This window comes from Pangasianodon hypophthalmus, chromosome 6 (genome assembly GCF_027358585.1).
Source record: "Pangasianodon hypophthalmus isolate fPanHyp1 chromosome 6, fPanHyp1.pri, whole genome shotgun sequence".
Lineage (NCBI taxonomy): Eukaryota > Metazoa > Chordata > Actinopteri > Siluriformes > Pangasiidae > Pangasianodon > Pangasianodon hypophthalmus.
Window position 1 is genome coordinate 24,555,606 of NC_069715.1, and position 26,841 is coordinate 24,582,446.

General features: G+C 38.2%; 2 protein-coding genes across 3 annotated transcripts; one reads left to right on the plus strand and one right to left on the minus strand.

The window, feature by feature from the left end:
- Nucleotides 1-1,290: 1,290 nt before the first annotated feature.
- tbcb (tubulin folding cofactor B) lies at nt 1,291-6,621 on the minus strand. 2 transcript variants are annotated; one of them, XM_026914088.3, is made up of 7 exons: nt 6,408-6,621; nt 5,439-5,579; nt 4,138-4,281; nt 3,803-3,899; nt 2,715-2,906; nt 2,435-2,507; nt 1,291-1,969 (listed from the first exon to the last, which is right to left on the minus strand). In XM_026914088.3, exons 2-7 carry the CDS (start codon nt 5,556-5,558, stop codon nt 1,855-1,857), a joined length of 741 nt encoding a protein of 246 aa, XP_026769889.1. In that variant the 5' UTR covers nt 5,559-5,579; nt 6,408-6,621; the 3' UTR covers nt 1,291-1,854. The 2 variants fall into 2 exon arrangements, with proteins under 2 accessions (XP_026769889.1, XP_053090748.1); XM_053234773.1 differs by lacking the exon at nt 6,408-6,621 and adding an exon at nt 6,102-6,123 and having other exon boundaries at nt 2,733-2,906.
- Nucleotides 6,622-13,257: 6,636 nt separating this feature from the next.
- On the plus strand, nt 13,258-26,825 carry six5 (SIX homeobox 5). Its single transcript, XM_026914032.3, has 3 exons — nt 13,258-14,053; nt 20,400-21,892; nt 22,075-26,825. The coding sequence occupies exons 1-3, from the start codon at nt 13,359-13,361 to the stop codon at nt 22,761-22,763; spliced, it is 2,877 nt and encodes a 958-aa protein (XP_026769833.1). The 5' UTR covers nt 13,258-13,358; the 3' UTR covers nt 22,764-26,825.
- Nucleotides 26,826-26,841: the final 16 nt, after the last annotated feature.

A 26,841-nucleotide genomic window follows, 5' to 3' on the forward strand; every position in this document is an offset into this window, starting at 1 on the left:
AACTGAGAATCGCTTAGAAGCACATAAAAAAAACCTTCATATTTGTCACATTCTCGAGACTTAAACATAAATGCCAAATCTTTAACAGGTGCAGGTTTCTTAAATGTCTTAAATGTGTCTTTGCATTCTGGCCATGTCACTAAACTACCCTGTCATTATTATTCAGTGGACCACGTTGTGTGTTTGGAGTGATACTAAATCTGAAGTATACACTGAAACACATCACATGCTGCTCAATGGTTCTCTAATCCAGTCCAAGGCACAGAGATGCCCGATATGGCAAAAAAGTAATGTCATGATTAAGGCAGGCCAAAAGATTCCCTAGATGTGAATGTGTGTATGTAGTGCAGGTGCGATGGACTGGCATCCTATCTCGGGTGTATTCCCACAACACACAGGCTCTGGATCCACAGTGACCCTGACCAAGACAAGGCAGTTACTGAAAATGAATGAACGATGAGGTGCACTGAATCTTCACAAGCAGATGTTTTAAGTAGTAAACATGCCCAAGGGGCAGGCTCATTCAGACTCAACGGTTTATTCATATGAAGGAATGCAGGCTTATTAATGTGCAATTTGAAAGAAAATGATAAAGTGCAATAAATCTCTTTTATTCTTAAATAAATTAATAAATGATCATAGTAATCATGATTCTTATTTTAGCCATCATCACACAGCCTTGGTCATGATGGATTTTAAGATTGTAGATTGTAGGATTTCTGAGGTTTTCTAGTCTGCTAACAAGAACAAGCATACAAGTAAAGTTTCTTTAAAAAAAAAAAAAAAGTTTAACATTTTTAAATGCTAACTGAAACACTACTCATTTAGTCGCTCTCGCATTCAACTAAATCTCTTAAAAATAATCTGCAGTTGGTCAGTATCATAAAAAAACTCATGATACACACAATACAAATTAAAATGTGTGATAATACGATCTCTTGGACTGGAATTGAGAACCACTGCAAACAAATGATTTTCCCAATCCATGCTAATATTAAATCTGTTTCATGCATAAGTTTAGTTTAAAAACTGAATGTGCTTGTGCATGTTGTACATATGTTGTACAATTCATTGTTCTCAATGAAATCAAATGGTAAGATGTGCAGTTTTGATGGATACCATGATATCCTTGTGGCTGTTGTCTACAGCGGAGAGTGCTTGGTATGTTATTTATATAAATAGCCAACCAATGCATTTACTCTGAAACCACAGAATAAGGATGCACTAAAACAATAAGGACACTGAAAAGGTAGTGCACTGTTAAGTGAAAATAAATGAGGAATAAGGCTATTAGTTTCCAAAAACATTTATACATATTATACATATTAGTGAAAATAAAAGTTCAACATCCCAAATAATTATGTTATGCTATCTCTTCTTACACATTTTATCATTCATTAAAAGCAGCTATGAAGAGATGGAGAAAAACACACTGAAGTTCGGTGAGAAAACAAAATGTGAAATATTCGCAATCAAAACGCAGCAAAATGCTTGGCAAAAAAAACCAAAAAAATCTGTTAATTCTGTCTCAGCTGATATGCGAGACAGCTAATTTGGCGTCTACTCCTGTCCTCACATTATGAGCTAAGCAATGCCAGTGGCCACAGAGATGTAATTAAAAATGTTATTGTTTAATTGCAAGCAGATGCTGTTAAATGTCCACTAACAGTGTTGTGTAAAGGCCACCTTTTAGGTTTCTTCAATACAAGCATGAAACTAAAATATGATTAGCTATAACAACAGGAAAAACCCTTGTAATCAAGGGCTATGACAGTGGACTGACTCGAGTCCTGCTTTGTCCTTCCAGATGTTTTTCCCCCGCCTGATACCTTGTGATACCATGCCAGGTGGAGCCTACATCTCATCCAGACCGTAGTCCTCCTCTGGAAAGTCTCCCACAGTCACGGACAGAGGCTTCACGAATGCACCGTACTTTGGCTCACACTCAAAGTACCGCTTGCCATTCACACTGAAACAACACGCAGACATAGCAACCTACATTACCTCCACAGGGACAATGGGGATACAACATGACATTTCACTTTAGTATAACATACATCTTTTACAGTGCTCACGAACTATCTGGTTCAACGAGCAAAAACACTGATCTTTCAGCTTCACACTGTCTTTAAAGCTTGTGTAGCTGAACCAGGTAGATAAACTTCCAAACCAAAATGTGCTTTGTACCCGATTGTAGAACTTGTACTGTCCACTATCAGCATCACTGTTCCTCTTGGTAATCACAGTCCTCCTTCTCTCCTAGTTATTTTGTAATTGTTGTAATGCTGATAGTGGACGGTATGCCGTTGTAGTTTATCATGTATTTGATGTTCATGTATATGCAAAATCAGATAAGATCCAGCAAAAAACATATTCAAATCAAGGCCGAAGTAATGCCTTTCTAAAGCATGAACAAAACTATACTGATACTGACCTGCCATCATTTTTCCCAAGTGGCTCATCATATTTCACACCCACCCAGTAGCCTGGTTTGAAGTCTGCTGTACCTAAAAGATAGAGAAATGTAAACTACAAACAGCCTTAGGAGTAAACAAAAGTAGATGCATGACCTATGCAAAACTCTTTTGTGTTTACCTAATCGCTACTGCATCAATTACAAGACTCAAGTGATCAAGTACATTTGGGATAACCTTTTAATTCTGATTAAACTATTCTTTTAATCTGTAATGAGTGGGGAAAAAATGAGAACACACCCACAAACATAACTGTACCAATCTTTGTTGGCTGACCAGCAACTTGAACTTGACACCGCTTGCCAACTGTGATCAAGGCTAATGCAGCTTTCTCCTCTTCTTCTTTCTGTGAGTGCGCCTCTTCACGTTTAGCCATGTTGTCTTCGTTGAAGCGTCCTATCTTCATGTTCCTTTTGAAGTTTCGCATCGAGTCTGAGAAAAGTCAGGTGAGTTTCAAAGCTCAAAAAACTGGAACATTAAAGTTGACCACTAAAGTGAAGGTGCGCATGACTGCACAGTGGACATACACATCTGGAAACATGGACAATACGATAAAATTATCACCTTTAACTCAGAAAATCGAAATGTCTGAAAGATTTGTCAATTGGGTTGTCAATAATTAATAATGGAAGACACTATATGAGCAGAAACAACATTGAGATGCTGATTTGGTTAGCGTATAACCAGTGGACATAGTGGACCTTTGCCCTTTTGGTTTGGTATACAGATTTGAAACATGAGCTCTAAATTCTGTGTTGGGCAAAGAAATAAAACAATACACTGCCTAGTTTTATATGTCCTATTAATGTACTAGGCATTATTATTTTCAATGACCTGTTTCACAATACATAACTGTTTTTACTTACACATGGCAGCTGTCACAAGAATGATGATACAGGGGTGGATGAATCACTAGCCTGGTTGCTGCCCAGGATTTAATATACTTGTTTGTTTGTCTTAGTCTTTATTAATACACTTATGTCATGCTAGCTACTACTTTCTAGCCAAGTCAATCAAGTTTCCAGGCAACCAAAACGAGGGACTGAGCAACACAACGGAGCTAGCTAATGAATTTATACTTTGCCCACCCCTGTGATTATTGAAGGATGTAATTTCACTTGATGTGTCAGCTGGCTTTAATGTTTGTACTTATTTATTTATTTATTAAAAACCTGCAAAAAACTATATTAAAAAAGTAGCTAAAACTACTATTATAAAAAAGAATATAATTATACACTGCTTTCCATTAGCACGTTCTGGAGGCTAAGAATATTTCCATACAGTCAATGGAACATGATAAGTAAAATCACCCAATAAATATTAATTACCTGCTCTCTTCTCATATGCATCTTCAGGAATCTCATATTTCTCCACCTTGGACAAATCACTGAACGCTCCAGTCAGAGAACCACTGCGGTCAATCACCTGCAGTTATAACACAACTTTATCATTCATCATATCTCAGCTCTCTGTTTATCACTATGTTTTTAACACTTAGCCATAAAATTCCTTTGTCATAAACCAACATCAGGTGTGCTGGGTTTCTGATCAACAGAATGAGTAAATATTTGCACAGAAGGTTTGGTCTACTCTGATTAACAGAATTTGAAATCTCTAAAGCTATGGCTTCCTGACTGCTTCATTATCCTCAGAATATACTCACGTGTATTCTGCAGTCGTCATCTACAGGGTAGGAACCTAAAAGAGCCTCATTATCATCAAGGTTCTGCAAGAACTTGTCTGAAGAGCTGAACAACTGAAGGTCCATAGAGGCCGCAGGGCAGCCGATGACGAGCTCCAGCTTGCTCTGAGGAAGGAACACACAGCAGAGGGGCATGAGATACCAGCACAACACAGACTGCCTGCTTTAGATTTAACAGTGGTACATGTAAAGACAACAATATATGTGATAAACTACAATTAGGAATTATGAAATACTGATGTAGATAATATGCCACAAAGGTGCTGATTCTTCTTCAGTAAATTCTTTATTCTGCTCAGAGTCATTGTGGTTTAAATATCTAACTTCTTTATATTTTGAACCAGCTAAATTCAACAGAAAATATAGCAGCAAACAATAAAAATGGCAGGAGCCATCAGGATTGGTCGAACTTCTTCCTGGATTGTGCAGGATTGGTCGAACTTCCTGCAGGAGCAGGAGGGACCGGTCAAACTTTCTGTAGAAGCGAACTGGATTGGGCAAGCATTCCGCAGGAGCGGAGGGGATTTGTCAAACTTTCTGCAGAAATGGGCGGGACCAGTCAAACTTTCTCCAGGAGCAGACCATACTGATCAAACTTCCTGCAGGAACAGGAGGGACTGATCAAATTTCCTGCAAAGGCGGACAGGATTGGTCAGGAGTGTTGGTGGGAGCAGGTGTGACTCATCAGAATTCCTTCAAGAACAGGCAGGAATGGGATTAAAAAATAAAAATAATAATAAAAAAAAAAGTCCTGCACACAGCTGTACTTCATTGTAAATAATAAAGTTGTTAATATGCATATTTTGAATTTTCAGAATAAAACCACTGTGGTATTTAAGTTTACATAGGCAATTCTATGCAAATGTCAACCTTACTGTGGAAAAATAAAGTTATTTAGTTATTTAAACAGTGGTTTTAACAATAAATAAATAAATAAATTTCCATGCTGCTGTGGGGTTTCTATTGTGATGCTCTTTCTGTGAAGAATACAAGCAATGTTATATAATGCCCATAACATTCAAAAAAGTGTATATATCTCTCAAGTCCAAGAATATGTTTTAAATATTGCTCTTGGTTCTCCCTGAAATCTCACATGACCAGATATGCACACTGTCTCACTGATGCTGAGCTTGTACAGGCAAGTGAAACAGTCCAAATGTCCCATTCACAGCTCTGGAATTGCCCTTAAGGCTCTTGTGTTAATCATCTTCTCTCTCTTGTTCTTTAGTTTGACTGATAATGCAGGAGTGATGGAGAAACACCTTGAACTCTGCGATGGTGATCCCTCGGTTAAATCTCCGGTTCACCTCGAAGGAGCTGAGGGTGCTGGTCACACGCACAGACACCACGGGGTTGGTGACCACTGTCACACACTCGTCCATTTTTCCAGCCTTGTGTTCCTTCTGCCCAGATAGGGAAAAGGGAGACTTGAGCAAAACTGCATTTTAATACACATTTAATATGCAAACATGCCAATTCTCCATTTCTGACTTGTCATTCATCACAATATAAACTTGATCATCTGGAACTAAACCATTACTGGGGACTGAATCCCCAATCTCTATCTAACATATGATTATAAAATCCCCAATCTCTATCTAACATATGATTATAAAATCCCCAATCTCTATCTAACATATGATTATAAAATCCCCAATCTCTATCTAACATATGATTATAAAATCCCCAATCTCCATCTAACATATGATTATAAAATCCCCAATCTCTATCTAACATATGATTATAAAATCCCCAATCTCCATCTAACATATGATTATAAAATCCCCAATCTCCATCTAACATATGATTATAAAATCCCCAATCTCCATCTAACATATGATTATAAAATCCCCAATCTCCATCTAACATATGATTATAAAATCCCCAATCTCCATCTAACATATGATTATAAAATGATGACTAACGTTACTACACCCTATGCAGGTCTGATGAGGAGCCACTGAACCCATGCAACACAAAAAAAAAAGCTTAGCAACTACATTAAAGTTGCCTTATTTAGCAAAGTGGTGCTTTCATAGCTATGTGTGCACTTTTATTATAATTCCAGTTCAATTTCTATTCCTGTCTATGTTCGTTTTTATTAAAAGTATTAATATTGTTATTTTCATGAGGCTACTCTTCATTGTTAAGCAGCACCTAGCCAGGCTAGCCTGCTTGCTAACTAGCATAACTCACAGGCTAGCTAGCCTTCCCGCCCTTTCAAGACTTACCTCACACTTCGGTCCACACCAAAAATTATTTTATCTTTTTTTTTTTTAAATCAAAACGCACAACACTGAATTTATTCACACACGTATATTAGATCCTGTGAGTATTTCGGTTAGCTATTTAGCTAACATTAAAACAAAAGAGCTTCCGGCAGTTTGCACGCCGCCCAGTCCGCTTCTGGAAGTTTCTGCCCTCCCACTTCACAGGCTGCAGCCCAAACGGCGCCCTGCTCCCTGAGCAAGTGCAGTAGCGACGCTGCACCACTAATGGCTTCTACAGTCTACAAAGTGCACTGTGTCTCTGACAGGGGACCGATTTGGAATTCAGCCGCTGATCCAGGGACAGCAGAAGGGAAAAGTGGCCATATAACAGAGTGAAGTTGGCTCAGCGTTTGATTTGGGGAAAGTGTTTTACAGGAGAAGCAAAAAAGATAAATGAAAAAAAAAAAAAAAAAAGCCTAACAACCCCGATAAGTAAAGCAGATTAGCTTTTTTATTTATTTTAAATTATTATTAAATGTTACTTATGTGCAATATTTATGTTTATTTGTTTGTGTAATCTTTTATTGTCGCCTACGTGTCCACTTTTATTAAATTTATTTTAATAATTAATAAAAAAAATAAAATTAATTCATTAATTATGCTTGTTATTAAATTATTGAGCTTTAGATGAGAAAATAAACAACTTCCCATATGAAATACATCAGTGTGACTGTCAGCAGGTTAAATCTAGTTAAACTGTTTTATATAAATGTTCCTAATTTTTGTAAAAAATAAATAAATAAATACATTGAAGTTAACATTATTTAATGCTTTTAGGTTCCTGAGCTGTAGATTAGGAAATGAGCAACGAAAAAGAAACACATTAGAGAGACTGACATCATTTTAAACCCATGAATTAAAGTGACCAGGGAATCAATCAATCAATAAACAAACAGATAAGTAAATAAACACATAGACAGATAGATAGATATATATATAGATAGATAGATAGATAGATGAAAATCACAGATATTTACTTCATAAACCACTGCAAAAAACACACTGGCTGCAATACCATCATACGCCACATGATGTAGCTTAAGTAATATAAAATGGAGTTTTTTGTATTAAAATTTGTATTTTATAAAGAACCCGTTTAATGTACCTATATTTAATAATTTGACTCACTCTTTTTATGTTATAGATCTATATAAATTTGTAATCTAGCCCTTTTAAAACACACTTTAAAACACATTTTTAAAACAACTCATTTTGACCGAAGTGCTGTACATTGAATAAAATAATACAATAAATAACATAGCATGTGAAATATACAAAATAAAGCAATAATACATAAAACAGCCAGACACAAAATAAAATAGCAACACTAAACAAAAATACAACACATATGTCAGACTATCACCTATCCACCCTCCTCAGATGCCAGCATGTACAGGTAGGTTTTAAGTGAAATATTATAGTTTAATAGTGTAACCTAAAGGTAAATGAAATTTGACTAAAGAAACGAGTACATTAAAAAAAATTAATTAATTTTTGCACACCTTCATGAGCTTCCTGTTTGATAGGAAAAGTGCTTTCAAAGTGACCAGTGACTAAAATCACACACATTTCCTTAGTCAATCCCTGTAGGCTCTGCACTGTCAGTATATTTCACAGCGATTGGTGTGCCTAGGAGGGCAAGTGTGCACAGGCATAAAACCAAAGATGAAAGGCTGACACTTCAGAGGTGCAGATAAATGGGGCAGGATGGGGTAGGGGTGGTGTATAACACACTCTCAACCTCTCACTGCTCTTCATCCCCCCTTCCCCTGTAGAAGTGGAGTTTACATTCCTTCACAGGGATGCCATGGTGGTGCAAAGCCATGCTTCATTTCCCTCAGACATCCAGGTGTGGACATGTGTCTGTGAATTATGTTAAAGTCTTCACTAATCCTGCCTATCCAGCATGCAAAGTTGTATCTCACACACAAATGCACTAAAACACACATGCACGCACACACACACACACACACACGAATGTATTACCTAATTCATGTGTTTGACCAGGTAGTACCAGCACTCTACATAATATATCTGAGACTAAATGTAGCGTTAAACAGTCAGGGTAAATGCACATCAGAGAACATTTCAGCGTGCCTCTGTGTATGTTGGCCTTTTCAAGTCATGCAAATTTTAGGAAAGCATGTTCTCCCCAGGGGCGATCTGCATGTCACCTAGGGACACACAAACAGTGTGGAACAAGTGAACGAACTGAAAATAAGTGTGAATTGGCGAAAATTCCCACCAGTAGTTTCAGCAGAGATGTACATCTTGATTTCTGCACTGATTACTCATACAATATGGTCTGATCTTAAACTAAGTCACAATTATAGACAAACACAATCTGACTAAATTAATAACACACAAACAGTTGTACTTTTCATGTTTTTACTGAACATACTGAGTAAACATTCACAGTCCAGGCTGGAAAAATTATGTGAACCCTTGAATTTAGTAACACGTAGAACCTCCTTTAGCAGCAATAACCTCCACCATTATGAGACTTCAAATTCAAAAATTCAGATTCAAATTTTATTTGTCACATGCATAACCATACACAGTATGACTTGCAGTGAAATGTTCTGACATAAAATAAGAAAATATAGAAACATATTAAATATAAAGAAATATATATATAAAAAATATATGAAGGGATTATATATGTGTGTGTGTGTGTGTGTGTGTAAGAATATAAAAGAATATGTATGATCATACTGTAAATATTGTAAATACTGCAAATCTGTTGTAAACATACAATATAATGCAATATAGTATGTATAGTGTTGGATGGTGGCAGCAGCAGTCTGACAGTACAGATATAAAGTGCGGATATGTGCAGTTTTGTGCAAATAATGTGCCGTTTGTGCGATATAACGTGCAATAATGTGCAATGTGCAATAGATGTTCACTGTACAATAGGATGTGCAACATTAGATGAGGCAGTAGCGTGTGATGTTGTCCACATGTTCACAAATTAGTAACGTTATGTAATGTAGATGTAAATGGAGGTTGGGTGTTTGTAGGAGATGTACTATTTGTAGGACTTGCACAACAGTGAGGAGGAATTTTGGACCATTGCTCCCTGCAAAATTGTTTCAGTTCATCAATATTTCTGGGATGACTTGATCAAACAGCCCTTCAGGCCATGCCATAGCAATCTTAATTGGGTTAAGGTCAGAAATTTTCATCTTTTTCAACCATTCTGTTGTTGATTTACTCATATGTTTCAGGTTATTGTCTTGTTGCATCACCCAACCACTCTTAAGCTTCAGGTCATGGACTGCTACTCCGACATTCCCCTGTAAAATTTCCTGACAATATTTTGAATTCAATGTTTCCTTAATGATTTCAAGCTGTCCAGGCCCTGAGGCAGCAAGTAGGGTAGATTGCAGATTGTTGCTAGTGCATGATGTACTATTAATATGGATCACTATGTGTTTTTTAAAAATAGCAAGGAGGTGCTGCAATTTAAGAATATTTGAATCACCCCACATTTATTTCTGTATATGCTAATCCCATTTGATCATATCTTTTATGGAAACTGATTAAGGTTCCAGAGTACACATTTTAACCAGAGAACAGCCTGTAGGATACTTGTACTTCTAGTTCACTTGACTCCATTCACACTGAAATGTACTCCAGTGGACATTTTTTTCATATTTGGATAAAGTGTGTGCCAAGAAAAACAAAAGTAAGATAAAAAGATGTTTCCTTGTTTTCCCATTTTCATTTTGAAAGAAAAATGAACTCAACATACACAGACCAAGCGAGAGAGGCATGTAAAATCGGAAACTGAACTTCATGCCTAAGGGTGTGTTATTGAACATTTGAAATTCAAAACGAAGTATGCAGATAATCAATTACTAAAAAAATAATCAGTCTTTCTATTTACTCACGGTTTTTGTTCTGAAAGTGAATCTAAAAATTTATGGAATTAATAGGGAGATGGAATGCTTTTAGAAGTTGATTGTACACATACTGTTGTACGCATATGTTTTGGATTTCAAAACTACACCCTTAAGCATGATATTTGGTTTGGAATTTGAGATTGCTCTTTTTCAAACCACGCAATTCAATCTCAATTCAAAATTCAACTTCAGATCATACAAATTCAAAATAAGAAAAAAATTCAAACTCTAACTCTAATTTTGTTCCTTTCTATATTATTGTTCCATATAACACCCTGCATGCACAAGACAGGTGGAGTTTCATTACACCATGCCAACAATTTAGCATGAGAAAGATAATTTTTGCAAAACCGCATAACACATAGCATGACATGCTTTGGGATTGGACAAATATATGCTTCAGTGGTAGGCTTTAAACAAAAATGGAATGATAAATAAAACACATCACAGTCTCAGAACACTGCACTTACTATCTCATCTGCAGATACTGGAAGTGCCTTTGTGAACTGCCAATCATGGCAACACAAACATTTAATTTCTTTGACCAGAGGAGAACATTTGCTGTACCAAAACCACCAATTCTGCATCAATCAGTGTTCTAATGTTCTGAAAGATTCACAGTGTCAACCTGAATGACTTTGCTTGCATCTCAACTAAAAAATCATGCAGAAATTTCAGTGGAATTATTTTTTAAAAAGTATACATTTCAGTGTAATTTCTTAGGACAGAATTATTAATGCATTCATTCATCTTTAACATCAGTACTCGGTTTATCCTAATCAGGATTGCGGTGGATCTATTGCCGATCTTGTGAAAATGATGTGAGGGAATACACGCATGATATTTCTGGTAGGTGGGAGGAAACCAGAGAACCAGAGAACCCAGAGAACCCATGTGAACATAGAGAGGATACGTGGAACTCCACACATCTGAGATCAGGATAATTTTCGCTCACTTGGTTAGTTAACATAAGAACAGAATAGAAAACTGAACACTGAAAAAATGAATTTTCTCGATCACTACTTTTATGTTTACTCAAGTGAATTATTACTGCAGTAGCTGTACTTTTAATCGAGTCAGCATGTTTTATACTCTTTCAACTACTGATATTCACCATCAGCTCTGACTTATTATTATACAAAGATTATAGATTACAATTTAAAATTCAAGTATAGTTTAGCAGTGGTGTTACAAAGTACATATTTGGCTAATGTTCTTCCAGTTTTAATATAGATGAATAATATGTCTAAGACACTTTGATCTTCTCCCACTATTCGAATGCAACATTTATGTACTAACATCATGATAGTTGCATATATACACTCCTGGGCAAAAGAAAAATCTGCCATGCCTAAAATGGCAAAATATCAAGCTTTTAATGGTCTTAACAACAAATCACTGGTCAGGAAATTAGCAGGAATTAAACAAATAGATAAAAGAAGTTAGTATGGGAAGCTTTTCCCTTTGATTTCTTTAAAGGTTTAAGCCTTGTGGCCCTTTATGGGCTGCATCAAGTGTGGCATATAACCAAATAATCACTAATCTTTTATGAAAAAAAAATCCCAGAAGATATTTTTTGAAAAATTTTGCACATCCAGACATGTGTTAGTCTGAATTTTACATCATACATTTTAATCAGTATCATGATTTTACCTTTGCATACAAGAAGACTATATAAGTGAATTTCCCTGTTTCTAGCATTTCCCCAAACAGTTCACTGCAAAAAGTAAACCAGCAAATGGTGGCACAGGAGCTCTCAGGAGTGCATTTGTTTAATTCTTGCAAATATTCTGACCATTAAAAGCTTAAAAATTGCCATTTTGGGCTTGGACCTTTTTTTTTTTTTTTTTTTTTTTTGGTCAAGAGTGCATATACACATATGATGAAGTGAAGTGACGTGACGTGACTTATGGCCAAGTATGGTGACCCATACTCGGAATTTGTGCTCTGCATTTAACCCATCCAAGTGCGCACACACACAGTAGTGAACACACACCCGGAGCAGTGGGCAGCCTTTTTTGCTGCAGCACCCAGGGAGCAGTTTGGGGGCAGTTTGCTTGAGGGTCTCACCTCAGTCGTGGTATTGAGGGTGGAAGAGAGCACTGGTCATTCACTCTCCCCACCTACAATCCCTGCCAGACCTGAGACTCGAACCCACAACCTTCAGGTTCACCTTCTGGTTATAAAATAAAATAAATAAAAATATAAAAATAAATAAATAAATGTATGTATGTATGTATAGATGGGTATTTGATGGATTGTTGTTGAGTAAGGTCGTTGACGAGGCGCGAGGCGCGAGGGGCGTGGCGCCTCACTCCCTACACACAGGGAATGGACATCGCTTTGCTTCACTGATTCGATTCGCAGGAATGAACCTGCTTAAATGAATCAGATGAACATTTTGATTCATTTGATTCATTGCCAATAGAAAAACATTATGTAGTCTAATGAAGTTTTCCATTGCTCACATCCAGTGGTTCCTACTGAAACCTATTTTCATGGATTAAAGAAAATTAATGACACTGAAAATAGCAGCCTAGCTCTGTATAATCACCAATACAATTAGATTACTACTGTTTAGATAAAGTAGCACGTAGTTCGCACTGTGTATGACAGCTATCCCTAATCAAGCAGGGCAAAGTGGGGAAAATAAATAACTATAACGCATTATTAGCTGTGAAGCTGCTGCATAAACTCACAGGGTTTTTATTATATTTATCTGAAGGTATGTAATATAGCATTTAAAAAACAAACAAACAAACAAACAAAAAACTTGGGGAAATTAGAGATTACTCCAGTAAAAGTATCGTTTTAGTTAAATTTAAATTAAAAAGGCATCTTTTTATAAAAGTGAGTGATAGACTCACTTTTCAACAAATGATTCGTTCAGAAAAGGGGCCGACTCTTTTTCGAATCGTCCATCTCAGTATACCCGGAGAATGGGCTGAGGGAACGACGAGGGAGGGAGGAGGAACCGAAAGAGAAAAAAAAGTTCAACTAAAAAATGGCTTCCTTGTCTTTGGAGTCTCCAGAACAAACGGAGAATGGAAGCGCCGAGGAGTCCGGGCAAACAGAAGCCCGAGTCAAAGAGGAGACGGACTCGGAGGAAGTTTCTGAGCGGCTGTTTGAGACCTTCCCAAAGTCCGCGCTCGGCTTTTCCAGTGAGCAGGTCGCCTGCGTGTGCGAGGCTCTCCTGCAGGCGGGCAACGTGGATCGCCTGTGGAGCTTCCTGGCCACCATCCCTCCTTCGTCCGACGTGCTACGTGGCAACGAGACCCTGCTTAAGGCCCAGGCCCTGGTCGCTTTCCACCGCGAGGACTTTACAGAGTTGTACGCCATCTTAGAGAGCCGCGACTTCCACCCGAGCAACCACGGGTTCCTGCAGGACCTCTACCTGAGAGCGCGCTACAAGGAGGCGGAGAGGTCGCGGGGTCGCAGCCTGGGCGCCGTGGACAAGTACCGGCTGCGCAAAAAGTTTCCCCTTCCAAAGACCATCTGGGACGGAGAGGAGACGGTGTATTGTTTCAAGGAAAAGTCACGCAACGCCCTTAAAGAATGTTACAAAGTTAACCGGTACCCAACTCCGGACGAGAAGAAAAATCTGGCCAAACTTACTGGACTTTCTTTGACCCAAGTGAGCAACTGGTTCAAGAATCGGCGACAGAGAGACCGAACTCCATCCGGTACCAACAGCAAGAGGTAGGCGAACTATTCCTACAGTAAGACGGTTCAGCTAAGAAGGTTTGGGTTTGTTTTATTTATTTATTTATTCCATGTTTGAGGTCTGTGCTCTGTATTGGAGCCAGGTACCCTTCAGCTCACCCTCTCCTAGCCAAAACAACCCTCTTTTGTTTAGCAAATCGGTGCACGGTCGACAAAATAGTATAAAAAAAACCCCCCCAACATAGCGTATAACATTGGCATTAGCTTTTGAAGCTCCCATGTTGAATCAACAGGATATTGACTCTTTGGTGGCTTCTTTACGGAGAAAGTTGGCTCTGTTTCGGGTTAAGCTACATTTTATTTGTGCATTCCTCCGCCTCAGTACAGTGGAGCTGTAGACACGCGTAGCTGTCCACTGTAGCTTCGTTATACGGACATGTGAGACAATAATGCAGACTAAAACTACTGTTTCATGTGTAGACTTGGTCGAAATAACGCGGCCTAGACTCGGAATGGTGACGTTTGCTTTTCGTTTTATTGGAAAGTTGGAAAGAAAAGTCGGAAAAGTTGCCGACTAGTGCCGGTTTTGATTAGCCAGTGAGACAGTCGCCTGAAACCAAGTCTGAGACTGCAAGCGTGTTGCTTTGTTGTGAAATGTGAGCTCCCAGCACCCAGAAGTGGCTCAGGTTTCCCGACATGCTGCATGGCGACGTCTCCCTGCGGTACACTGCACAGGAATTTCACAGAAAGGGAAAAGAAACCCGTCAGCTGAAAACGAAGAAAGAAAAAAAACTTTCTGCCGAACTGATTTTAAGGCAAGACACTACATGTATAAACCAAAAATCTGTTTCTAATTGCGCTGCATTCATTAAATTTTACATCTTAATGCTTATCCCTAAAAGAAGGATAAGGGGGGCACAGTGGCCTCACACCTCCAGGGTTGGGGGTTTGTGTGTGTGTGTGTGTGTGTGTGTGTGTGTGTGTGGAGTTGCATGTACCTGGGGGGGGGGTTTCCTCCAGGCACTCCAGTTTCTTTGCCCACTCCACAGACATGCGTTGTAGGCTGACTGCCATCTCTAAATTGCCCATTGTAAGTTAGCACCTCGTCCTGTCCTGTGCCCCAAGTGCCCTTGGATAAGCTCCAGGCTCCCCATTACACTGTGTAGGATAAGTGAGACAGAAAATGGATGGATGATACAAAAGGATAAGAAAGGAATTTGCCAAAATGTTCATTAATTAATTTATTTGCATTAGATTTGATCCTGAAAATGTCAAAATGTATTTTTTTTATTCTGATTGGTCCAGATGATGTTGGTCCAGATGATGTTGATTAATTTTCCATAACAGCAACTTTAACACAAGTCCTGGCTGTAAATCAAATCACAAGTTTACGCTATATGGGCAAATGTTTGTGGACACCTAACCATAACACTCATATGTGCTTTTTGAACATCCCATTCCAGATGTAGCCCCCTTGCTGTTATAATAACCTCCACTCTTCTGGGAAGGCTTTCCACTAGATTTTGGAGCATAGATGTGGAATTTGCCCATTCAGCCACAAGAGCAATAGTGAGGTTGTGCACTGATGTTGGGTGACGAGGCCTGGGATGCAGTCGGCCTTCCAGTTCATTCCAAAGGTGTTCAGTGGGGTTGACGTCAGGGCTCTGTGCAGGACACTCGTGTTCTTCCACTCCAACTTTGGCAAACCGTGTCTTCATGGAGCTCGCCTTGTGCACAGGTGCATTGTCATGCTGGAACAGGTTTGGGCCCCTTAGTTCCAGAGGACGGAAATTGTAATGCTACAGCATACGAAGACATTCTAGACAATTGTGTGCTTACAGCTTTGTAGCAGCAGTTTGAGGAAGGCCCACATATGTGTGTGATGGTCAGGTGTCCACATACTTCTGGCCATATACCGTATATTAATGCTCATTCTGAGACGTTATCGTTCCTGTAGTAACAGCTCATTCACTGGGACTTGTATGGTGGATGCTCCACATAGTCTAAGACTAATAATAAGCAGATTTGAAAAATTTGTTGTTATTTATCAAAGAAAAACATTATTGTCGATATGGTGAATTCTTATGTAAGTAGACATTTATTTAGCGCTTTATTTAACATGACAAGCTGCCTTTTTTATTTTTTTTATTTATTTATTTTATTTTATTTTTTTTGGGTCTTACTAACTTCAAGACAGAGAGGCTGGTGAGACTGCTATAGCATAAATGATAACAGGAACTGGTATCAGGGACATTAAATGTAACTAAACGGTTAAAAGCACAACGTGCCGTTCATTAACGAATAAAAACTTGCAATAGTTGACCGATTGCTGTGGTATAAAAGGGATAAAACACTTCAGAATGTGCTGTTATTGGAAAATAATCCATTTTGGGGTGATAACAGTAACTGTGAATTAACAATGAATGTCAATTTTTAAGAAAGTTAAGAAAATGCTTGTAAGCATATCAGCAGTCAACTGGCAAATATCTATTGATTTTCTATTTTAAATCCCCTATTTCCTGTAGTATCTTGCTTTAAAAATGATAAAACATAAAAATCCCACTAAAATAATGAGATTTCTTTATATCCTGTAAAACCTTTAAATAATTTAATGTAGGCTTACACCTGGGATGGTCCATCAAGGCGAAACTAGTGCCACATGCTTTTAGTCTACCTTTAACTTGGGAATTAAGAATTTAGTTGCTCTTGAAGTTAAGTAGTTGTGTGTTTTCCCCTATGTCTCTCTTATCACAGGGGTTCGTGGTTAGGCAGTAATACGGTGCTCTCCAGACTTCACTGATCACCACAGCTGCTCATAATCACTGCTGTCACTATAGTGGAACTTTAATCTAGTACGTTCAGGTCATACGGAAAACATTGGACCAAAGGGGTAATTTTTTTTTTTTTTTTTTTTTTGGCCCTTACCCATAAAATAGATGCAGATCTCTGATGTGTTTAGGACCCAATTGATTTCAATCACTACTGTCTGTCACACTAATTAGGTGGGAAGTCGTTGTTGTCACTATGTATTGCATGTGGCTAGCTATATGTGTATAGCATGGTGAAATAAATTGCAGTTATTTTACGTTAAAAATTGCATGAACGACACTGGCTTTCCACAACAAAGTAGAGGAAGCACCAAAGCAAAAAAGGTATTTATTGTTGCAGTGAAGGAGACTGCAGTGGAGGCTGGCCTAATGGCTTCAGCTTCAAAAAGTGAGGTAGGTTTTAATAATTCATTCAGTCATCTTCACTAAGTGTTCTATCCTGGTCAGGGCTGCAGTGGATCCCGGAAATACAAGGAGCGATGTGGGAATTCACACTGAATGGGACGCTGGTCCGTCCTAGGGCACCAAACACACACATTCACACCCTTTCACACTTAGGGCAGTTTAGCATAGCCAATACACTTACCACCTACATGTTTGGGAGGTGGGAGAAAACCACAGAAAATTGAGGAAACATGTGAAACTCCACACAGACAGTAAGGGTCGAACCAGGCACCCTGGAGCTGTGAGGCGGAAACACTACAGATTGCAGGTTTTAGTAATTATTCCCAATTATTTGCAATTTTATGTGTAGAGAAAATAAGCTGGTTTATAGTGGTGCCTTTGCAAAAAAAACTAATTTTGTGCCTATATGTTGAAGCATGTTGTTCCATAAACATGGGTATATAACATTTTTATAACATTATAACACAATTAAATGAGTTTGTTATTTCAGCAGAAACACGTTAAGTTGACTGACACACTTGAGCTGAACTAAAGCTTTAAACTATACTTTAAACAAAAAGATGTTTTGATGAACAATACTTCTGAACAAGATAGACATTGTGGTTTTATTTCATATGCTGCTTTATGGGCGAGCTTCTAAACAGACCTCCGAACTATTGTGACTGTTGTTCTGGGACCTCCCCCTGTCTGCGATTGGTCTAATTATCACATGGTCACTGCAGTAAACTGCATTTCTGCTTTCTGGATTCCACATTTGTGTGTTTTCTTTAGGTTGTGGGAGCTGCAGTACAAACACACAAGGAAAAACTCATATGCCGCCTCCTTTTATTTTGCTTTGCAAAATAAAACCGACAGCGGACATCTCCCTCTGATGCATTTTTGCCTCTTCTACCACCCCTTTTGTTTATTTGTTCAATTTGACAGGGTTGGCGTGCCTGCTTTAAAAAAAGAGCACACAGTGAGTCCATTACTCAAAATATACCCTTTCCAAAAATATATGCCTATATATATATATATATATATATATATATATATATATATATATATATATATATATATATATATATATATATATATAGGGGCATATATTTTTGGAAAGGGTATATTTTGAGTAATGGACTCACTATGTGCTCTTTTATTATATATATATATATATATATATATATATATATATATATATATATATATATATATATATATCTTTTATTTATAAATATATATATATATATATATATATATATATATATATATTTTATTTATAAATATATATATATATATATATATATTTTATTTTATTTATATTTCTTTTATTTATATATATATATATATATATATATATATATATATATTCCAAAATATACCCCTTCCTTATACACTGCTTTTTATAGTCTAACAACATGGGTACTATTGCAAAATGCATTGTAATACATAAAAGAAACATAGTGCCACATTTTACCCAGGTTTCCCCCTTCAGGGGTTCAGAAGTAGTCCGCAGCAAAACCGATCCAGCAATTCAATTAAATTTTATTTGTAAAGTACTTTTAACAATGGACATTGTCACGAAGTAGCTTTACAGCAAAAATATAAATTCAGGACTTAAAATCTAAATTTATACATATCCAACCATATATTTATAAATTTATACATATAAATTGATCCCTAATGAGCAAGCCAGAGGCAACAGTGGCAAGGAAAAACAACCTTAGATGATATGACGAAGAAACCTTGAGAGGAATCAGACTCAAAAGCAAGCCATCCTCATCTGAGTGACAACTAATAGTGCAACTATAAATAATTTCCTTCTATAACTGTGTACTATGTGGTGCAATTGTGTAACTAGGAAATTCGTCATAGTTTTCACGTGCAGGCAACACTACAATGTTGTGAAGTCTGCTCAGCTCACAGCTCTCTCTAACCCTATTCTGTACCCCAACGGTGCAAAGTGTCCTAGTGAGCATTAGAGATGGGAATTCCCACTCCTTCAGTGTATCACAGCTCAGTACACATGGCTGCAAGACGCAGACAAAAACACACATTGCACCATTCACACAAACAAACAGATCAAATGTTGAAAAGAAGTTTCCATGATAGCATTTCTATAAAATTACACTGAAAGAGTGCATGAATCTGCAAAAAAAAAAAAAAGAGAGAAAGAAAGAAATAAATGTAAATGCAAAAATGTTTTCAGGGTTTACCTAAAAGTTTATGATCAGAATCAGCACATCACTACTAGAAGTGTGTACAGGAGTTCTGAGTAAACCAATAACTGCATCTGGTGGAGGTTCTTTTGTCATTTGAAGTATACTACCAGCTTAAGTGGCATTTAAGGTATGAGTGAGTTTCTATATGGATGATTGAGGTTGCTTAAGGTGGTGTGTGTGTATTCAGCTTTTACACTCTTACACTTTCTAGTTTTTATTTTTTTTTTAAATGTGTTTTCTAAATGCCAGGCAAAGAATGTGGCAGCTCAGGTGAGGTACAGCTGTTTTTTTTTTTTTTTTAAAGAAACTTTGTTTTTTCTTAAGTGATATCTTTTTTTGTATTTTACTGCTCAAACAGCTAGGTATGTCACTTTAAGTCTAAAGTAAGTCAGATTACCACAGTCATTACGAATTGTACAGAAAAACAACTATTTGCTCTTTTCTAGTTTGGAAGTATTGACATTATGTTTTAATTTAGATAGTACTTCCTACAGAATCCTTTCTGTATTGAGGTAACCAGGACATTTGGGGCCTGGATGGTTGTGTTTTGAAATCAGGAATTCAAGCCATTTAAATGCATGCAAAGCAGTACAAAGGAAACTAGGTCACAAGTCCAAAGTAGTAGTTGTTTTTTTTTTTATTTTTTTTTTTTTAAAAAGACTCTGTTAAGCACTTAAACTGCCATGATCTGTTTGTTGGTCCAGACTTGCGTTCCTTACTCTTCTAACTAGACACATTTCCTATTAATTTCATTGTATTTACTAAATGTTTTGTATTAGTTACTGAATAATGGGTTAATGTCATGCACACAAAATAAGACATTTGATAAAGTTTGTCCTTTCATACAAGTATGATACTTTGTCTGTCAGATTGTCCCATCCACAGATATTTCGGATTTTTTTGTTTCATTTTGGTGTTTTCTCTCTTTTTTTTTAATTTTTATTTTAGTGAATCTGACGGAAACCACAGCACAGAGGATGAGGCTAGTAAGGCTGATCTGGAGGACATTACCGACAAACCTGCTGCTCAAGAGGCTGGAGGCTCAACTGCTTCGCTCATATCCCTTTCTGGTGCCCCCTGTAGTACTGGAGGTCAGCTCATTCTCAATAACACAGGGGGATTCCTTACTAGTCCTCATCCCCTGTTGCTCAATGGGAGCCCATTACTGTCAGGGACTGGAACTGGTGTCATCATTAATGGACTGACTCTGAGCGATGGTCATGCAGTCACCCTCAGTCCTGTAACTACTAACACTCCACTTTTACTCAATGGGGCTCAGGTTATATCTAAGGGTAGTGGGAACAACAGCACCCCAGATGAAAACTGCATTACCAAAATAGAAACGCAAGCCAGCCTCACTACGACAGTCCCTGTCTCATTGACAGAGGAAACGAAAGTGACCAACCATAATGTTTCTCCGTTGGACTTCATTACTGTTCCAGAGGCTATGAAGGCTCAAGATAGCACCCAAATGGTGCCTCCCACCTCCATATCCACATCCACAATCTCTTCCACAATAATGACTCACACCTCCCTTCCTTCATTAGCATTGACTCAAAATGGCATCCTTTCTTCTGCAGTTCCCCCATCTGGTGCAGTTATTTCCAACCCTGCAATGCCACTACAATCCACCCAGCAGCCTGAGCTTGTGGTGGTAGCAACAGCTGGTTCCCAAATAAACCCTACTTCTTCCATTTCACAAATAGCATCTTCTTCCACTGTCTCTAGCCCTCAGGTTCTTTCTTTGCCCCAGGTGGTACCATCCATCCAGGGTATTCCAGTATCTCAATTAGTGCAGCACCCAGCAGGGACTCCGTTGTCATGCCCTCAGTTGGTTCCAGTGTCCCCCATTACCACTCAGCTATCCCAGAGTTCCACTCCTCAGTTTCCAACCCCCAGTCTGCAAATTGGGCCAAGGCTTACTCAAGCTCAAGCTCAGAATGGATCCTCTGCACTTGGCGAGAACACTGTCGTGTCTGTCCCCCGGGTGCCTAATGGACAGGCTCCACAAGGGCTGACACTTCAGTTAACAGACCAGTCCAATTCAGCCCCCACCCCACAGACACAGACCCCGCTGGGTACACAAGGCATTCCCATCTCCTCACCAACACAAGTAGTCCCTGTTTCACAGTCCAAGGACACAGGGCAGCCCCAGCTGGTACCTTTGCCTCAACTCATGCCTGTATCCCCCATTGCTGGAGCACCTACAGGGACCATATCCTTTCCTCAGGTGGTCCCAGCAGCACCCTCTTTCTCCATTCCAACTCCGGGAGGTGCTTTCCAAATCTTAACATCTGGCTCTGGAGGAGGAGTTGCTGTGCCCCAGGGAGCTATACGTATAAGCCCCATAGGACCTCCTCAGAGTGTGCCAACAGCTGGTGCTATTCCAGGTGTCCAGCTTCTCAATTCCGGAGTGATTCAACTTCCTTCTGCATCTCCAGGTAAGATATGGGCAAGTATTATTGAACCATATTAGATTCACCAGACATTTCAAAGTTCACTGCAACCAAACATTAAAGTTTACTGTTGGTTAGTACACCAGCTGCAGCAAAATTTATTTTTGTTCCTTCTTTCTGCCACCAAATGAGAGCGCTTGACTGCATCATTCTGCTCTTGTTTTAAGGTAACTTCCTCCTGGCAGGTGGAGGTCCATTTCTGAGTGTTCAGAATGGCAAACTCATCCTCACCATCCCAGCTGGTTTCCAGTTTACCAGCATGCCTGTCAAATCCATCCCAGAAAATCCAGGCCCAAGCACTAACAGCAACAGTGGACTGGAACAAACCTCAACTTCACTACAAAATCAGCCAGTCTCCTTATCCTCTGCCCAGACCTCTACTCCCTTTCAGTCGTCTCCTTTAATTGGCTCATCTGCGCTTTACTGTAGTCCTGAGCCTGGAGCCCTGGCTAACCCTACACCAGGAGCCTCTCCAAACACTTCAGACTCTCCGACCCCAACCCCGACTAGTGTGCTGCCATCCCAACAGACCCTCAGCCCTGAGAGTATGCTGTCATTCAGTCCCCTCAGCAGTGGTGTAGCCAGTGGTCCCCATCTCATTCAACCTGCTTGGAGTCCCGTGCCACTGTCATCCTCGTCTGGACTCACACTGTTTGATGTACGTGGGAAGGGGGATCTACCTGAGGACCCAGCTTTATTGGGCTTACCAGGTGGGGAGTCCCTGCTATTGGGTACCCCTCCACCAGGCGATGATGTACATAGGGAATCTCATCTGGACGATGTGGAGATGGATGGAGATGCAAAAATTCTTACCCAACTGCAGTCTGTCCCTGTGGATGATGATTTGGGTTTGTAACTATTCTTCTCTTGGGCTACCTTTTAGAAGCCCTAAGACAATCTTGATACTCGGTCCACAGCACTCTATATTTTGTTATGAGTCAATGTATGGCATTAGAGAAAGGAATCATGGTAGACTCGTGGTAAATGATGCCTGATTTGTACATTTACAGATTCATGTCAAAACAGAATGGCCCACTTATTAGTTTGTAGGTTTTGTTAGGTCTAACATCATCTCCCTTTTGGGATTCACATTAAACAGTCATAGGTTGTGGAGGTTTTACTTCCCACAGAAAGACATAGGGATTAATGGCATTTGCAGAGATGCATGGAAAGAACCCATTACCCAATAGCAGGGCTTTTTTTTTTTACAATATAAATCCTGCACTATCACTAGAATTTACCATGCAATCAGATTTTTATTAGTTTATGAGACTTCACAGTTAATGTTTGTAATGAATCAAACACTCCAGTCAATCACTTCATTCCATTCAGAGAAGGCACTGCTGACCATTTTATTTGAAAGCAAAAAAAGGCTAGCTGCTAGTGTCAAACCCACACCAAGTATAACATATGTGGTAAATAAACAGAAGCCTAAATAGGAGACTATTTCTGTATATAATTAATTTTAGCCATTTCTGCAAAACTAAACTTGTTTATTGGATTTTACACCACATTTTAATTGGCATTTTAAAGTAATGAGAATAACAAGTAGTTATTTTTTGTTATTGTGTTAATCACATACTGTCTCACTCCTAGGGCCTGTCTCATAAAGCAGGATTTTGTTTGGTTAGCTAGCTGTCTTTGAAGTCATTGTGATCTTACTCTATCTCCTGACAGTGGTTCACTTTTTACTCAGTTAAACTGCCGTAGTGACGCATATTGCACAGGTAACTTGTTGTGACGCAGATTAGGTTCTGGATTACAGAACATAAACTGTTGTTCATCTCTTAGAAAAATTACACTTATTCCCTAGAATAGGCTACTAATCTTTCACTGTGAAAATGGTTTTAGCATTTCTTTAAAACCTATGGAATTAGGAGCATAAATTGTGAAAAGTCACTTTACACTCCAAGCACATTTACAGACTGACAAAGTTCCTTGGATTTATCTGATTATTTTTTATATCAGACATATAGAATTTCCACTGAAATTCTTTTTGAGTGTTAAATAGTAAAATTCCACTCACAGCTGCTGCTCTCATTGTTCTAGTATATTTATATGCATACTGCTTGCTAAGTTCATTACAAGGTAGTCATTTTACCATTTACTCAATATGGCCATAAAAGGGGACTTCTACAGAAGTGCACTGATGATGCAAACATAACAGTAATTTTCTTTAATCACAGGTATCATTAGAGGATCATTATAGTATAAGCTGATACACACGTTATCGCACAGTTTTTTATTGGGATCACCTCATGCAATGTGAGAAGTAATAATCTTAAATGCCACTGAAATCCCACAGTGTAAAACAAGCTTTAATGAGGAGCCCAGGTTATGATGAACCTGCTTTATGAGCCAGACACCTGGATATAGGACTGTGTGTTGACATCGGAACGTGAAGTAGCCTAACCTACACATCTTATGACCATGCCATTTTTCACAATGAGTACATTTTTAATGACAACGTAATAGACTATGTTTTTGTTTTCAATAGGATTGCTTTAAATGGTTTATGAAACTAGACCTGGATTTTCCAGACAGAAAGCTTAAGTTGCCTTTGTGTTGGATATTGAGGTGAAGTACGCAATCTTTAACGTTGTTCTATCCTTAATGGGAAGAGAGGCATGTTTTTAAAAGGTAAACATCTGATAAAATATAGTATCAGGTATTTTATCGGTTTTAGATGTTTTGTTATGCTATCTGTCTACTTTAGCATTGTAATCATCTGCAGTATGTATATACATTTTATTCATTCATGTACATCCAAAGACTGAACTAGTTTTCCAGAGCATTAATTGTTTGTCTGTGTAATGTCAGCCCATAACGCCTAATGTTTTCCACACCTGCACATTTTTGCTATTTAAATTATGCACCGTAACTTAACCATACAAGAAGTTGTCTATTACTTTTCATAGTTAGTTTCTGATTTAATAAACACTCCCATCCATCACTACAGTGTAGCACATGCTGAGAAGGTACTGTTAGCCAAGTTATTTGAAAGAAAAAGGGCTTATTACTGTTAGATTTTATTATTTTTATCTATGCAAAGACTAAGTTGAATTTATGTGAAAAGAAGATTGGTGCTGCCAAATTGGCATTAGTGTTTTTAGATGAACCAGTTACTATACAGTTAAAGCTAAATCCTATGAACCTGACATACTGTTGAATGCGATTCTTCACACTACACGTTCATCAATTATGTGCAAATATAATGTCTGTTATTTTCTATTTTCATACTGAGAATTTTTTAGGATTTATTTCAAGTTACACACTATGACTGTTGTCTTTCATTTTTGTGTAGTCAAACTAATTGTGCATTGATGATTCCGGTCAAAGCTAGAATCAAATGTCTATTTTCATGTTTTGTATGTGGTAAGGCCAGTCAATACTGTGTTGGTAATATTTCATAAGTAACTTTATGGGTATGATGTACCATACACGTCTATGGAATTGGCTCACTCGATTTCAGAAATACCATTTTTGGCATTCCTGGGTGCATGCGAAGTTAAAAGCTGTAAATGAAATTGGACTTCATCTAAAATTATGGTGCTTATCTCCAGTAGGCCAACGTCTTATTATTTTGCACATTTCAGCCATGAACTGTCATTTACTCTCCTCTTGGTAATATCATTGGTCCTACTGAAGCCATCAAGAAATTTTCTCCACTCTTGACCTATAAATGAGTGGTGATGTGACACTACCGCAAACCTTATGTACTGTTATGTTGCAGGAAACAGTGTGTTAATTCCAAACCTAAATGTGCCTTTTCCTGTTCTGTATGTTTTACTTTTCTGTGTATATTTAAAGCATTAGCAGGGGTGGACAAATCGCTAGCCTGGGTGCCTGAAGCATGCAGGTTCAGTGTTCAGCAGGGTGTTAATATACCTTTAATGGATGCTAGACAATATTTCCAGAATCAGGAATATGAAGGGAAACAGTGACTAAGCTGAGCCAAATATAGTACAGTGCAGCACAAAAACTGTTATATAAACCTAATGCTATCTCAACACACAGGCACCTCACAATTAACACTTTACCGGGTGAAAATGAAGACTCTAACTAGACTAATATCGTCTTTATGTGCGATGAGAGAACACCAGAGCTCGTAGCTGAAATCTTAGCCAAAGACTTCGTGCCTTTTTGTCTAGGGTCCAAACATGATTCTCAGATTATCAGGAGAGGGTAAAGACTGTAGCTACATAAAACCACCCCTTCCAGGGATTCAAACGCTCTTTAAAATCTATTCAACTAGACTAAAAAGTGGCAACTAACATAATTTGCTTGTTATACTTGAGTTAAATTGCATTAGTTACCACTTTTTATTCTATTCAGATAGATTTCTGGGAACCAAAACATGGAACTGGGTAGCACATTGGAGCTGGAGGACTGGTGGGCTGATTAATAAATTGGATTTGTCCACCCCTGATTAATTAGTTATGAACCAGCATTCTGATATTGGTGGATTTGCAGAGGTCCATCAGAATTCTTCTGTTGCATTTTCTGTATACTTTCTGGAAATAGCTGTATTTTAGAAGTGTATTCAAAATAGGACATGTAGCATTTATATGCCAAAGGCTTGTATTACTTTTTCTGTTTTATTTCTTCCATGCACCTGAACAATGTGTTGTTTTCCCAATATGTAAGAAAAAGGGAATCTGTGCGTGTGGTTGTGTGTGTCTGTGTATGCATTGGTATGAATGAGCAACAAGTAATGAACTTTCCTGTTGCTGTTATTGAATGTTAAAATTATTATTTGTGGCTTATTTTAGCATAGTTGTTACAGTACTATCAAATATACAAAGCCACAATCATCTCTATTCCGAGGAAAATACACAGCTAATTGAACCAAAGAATTTTGCAATGTACTTTAAATTTAATAAAGGGATTTTATTGTTCCCAGCATGATAAAACAGCATATCTCTTTAAAAGAG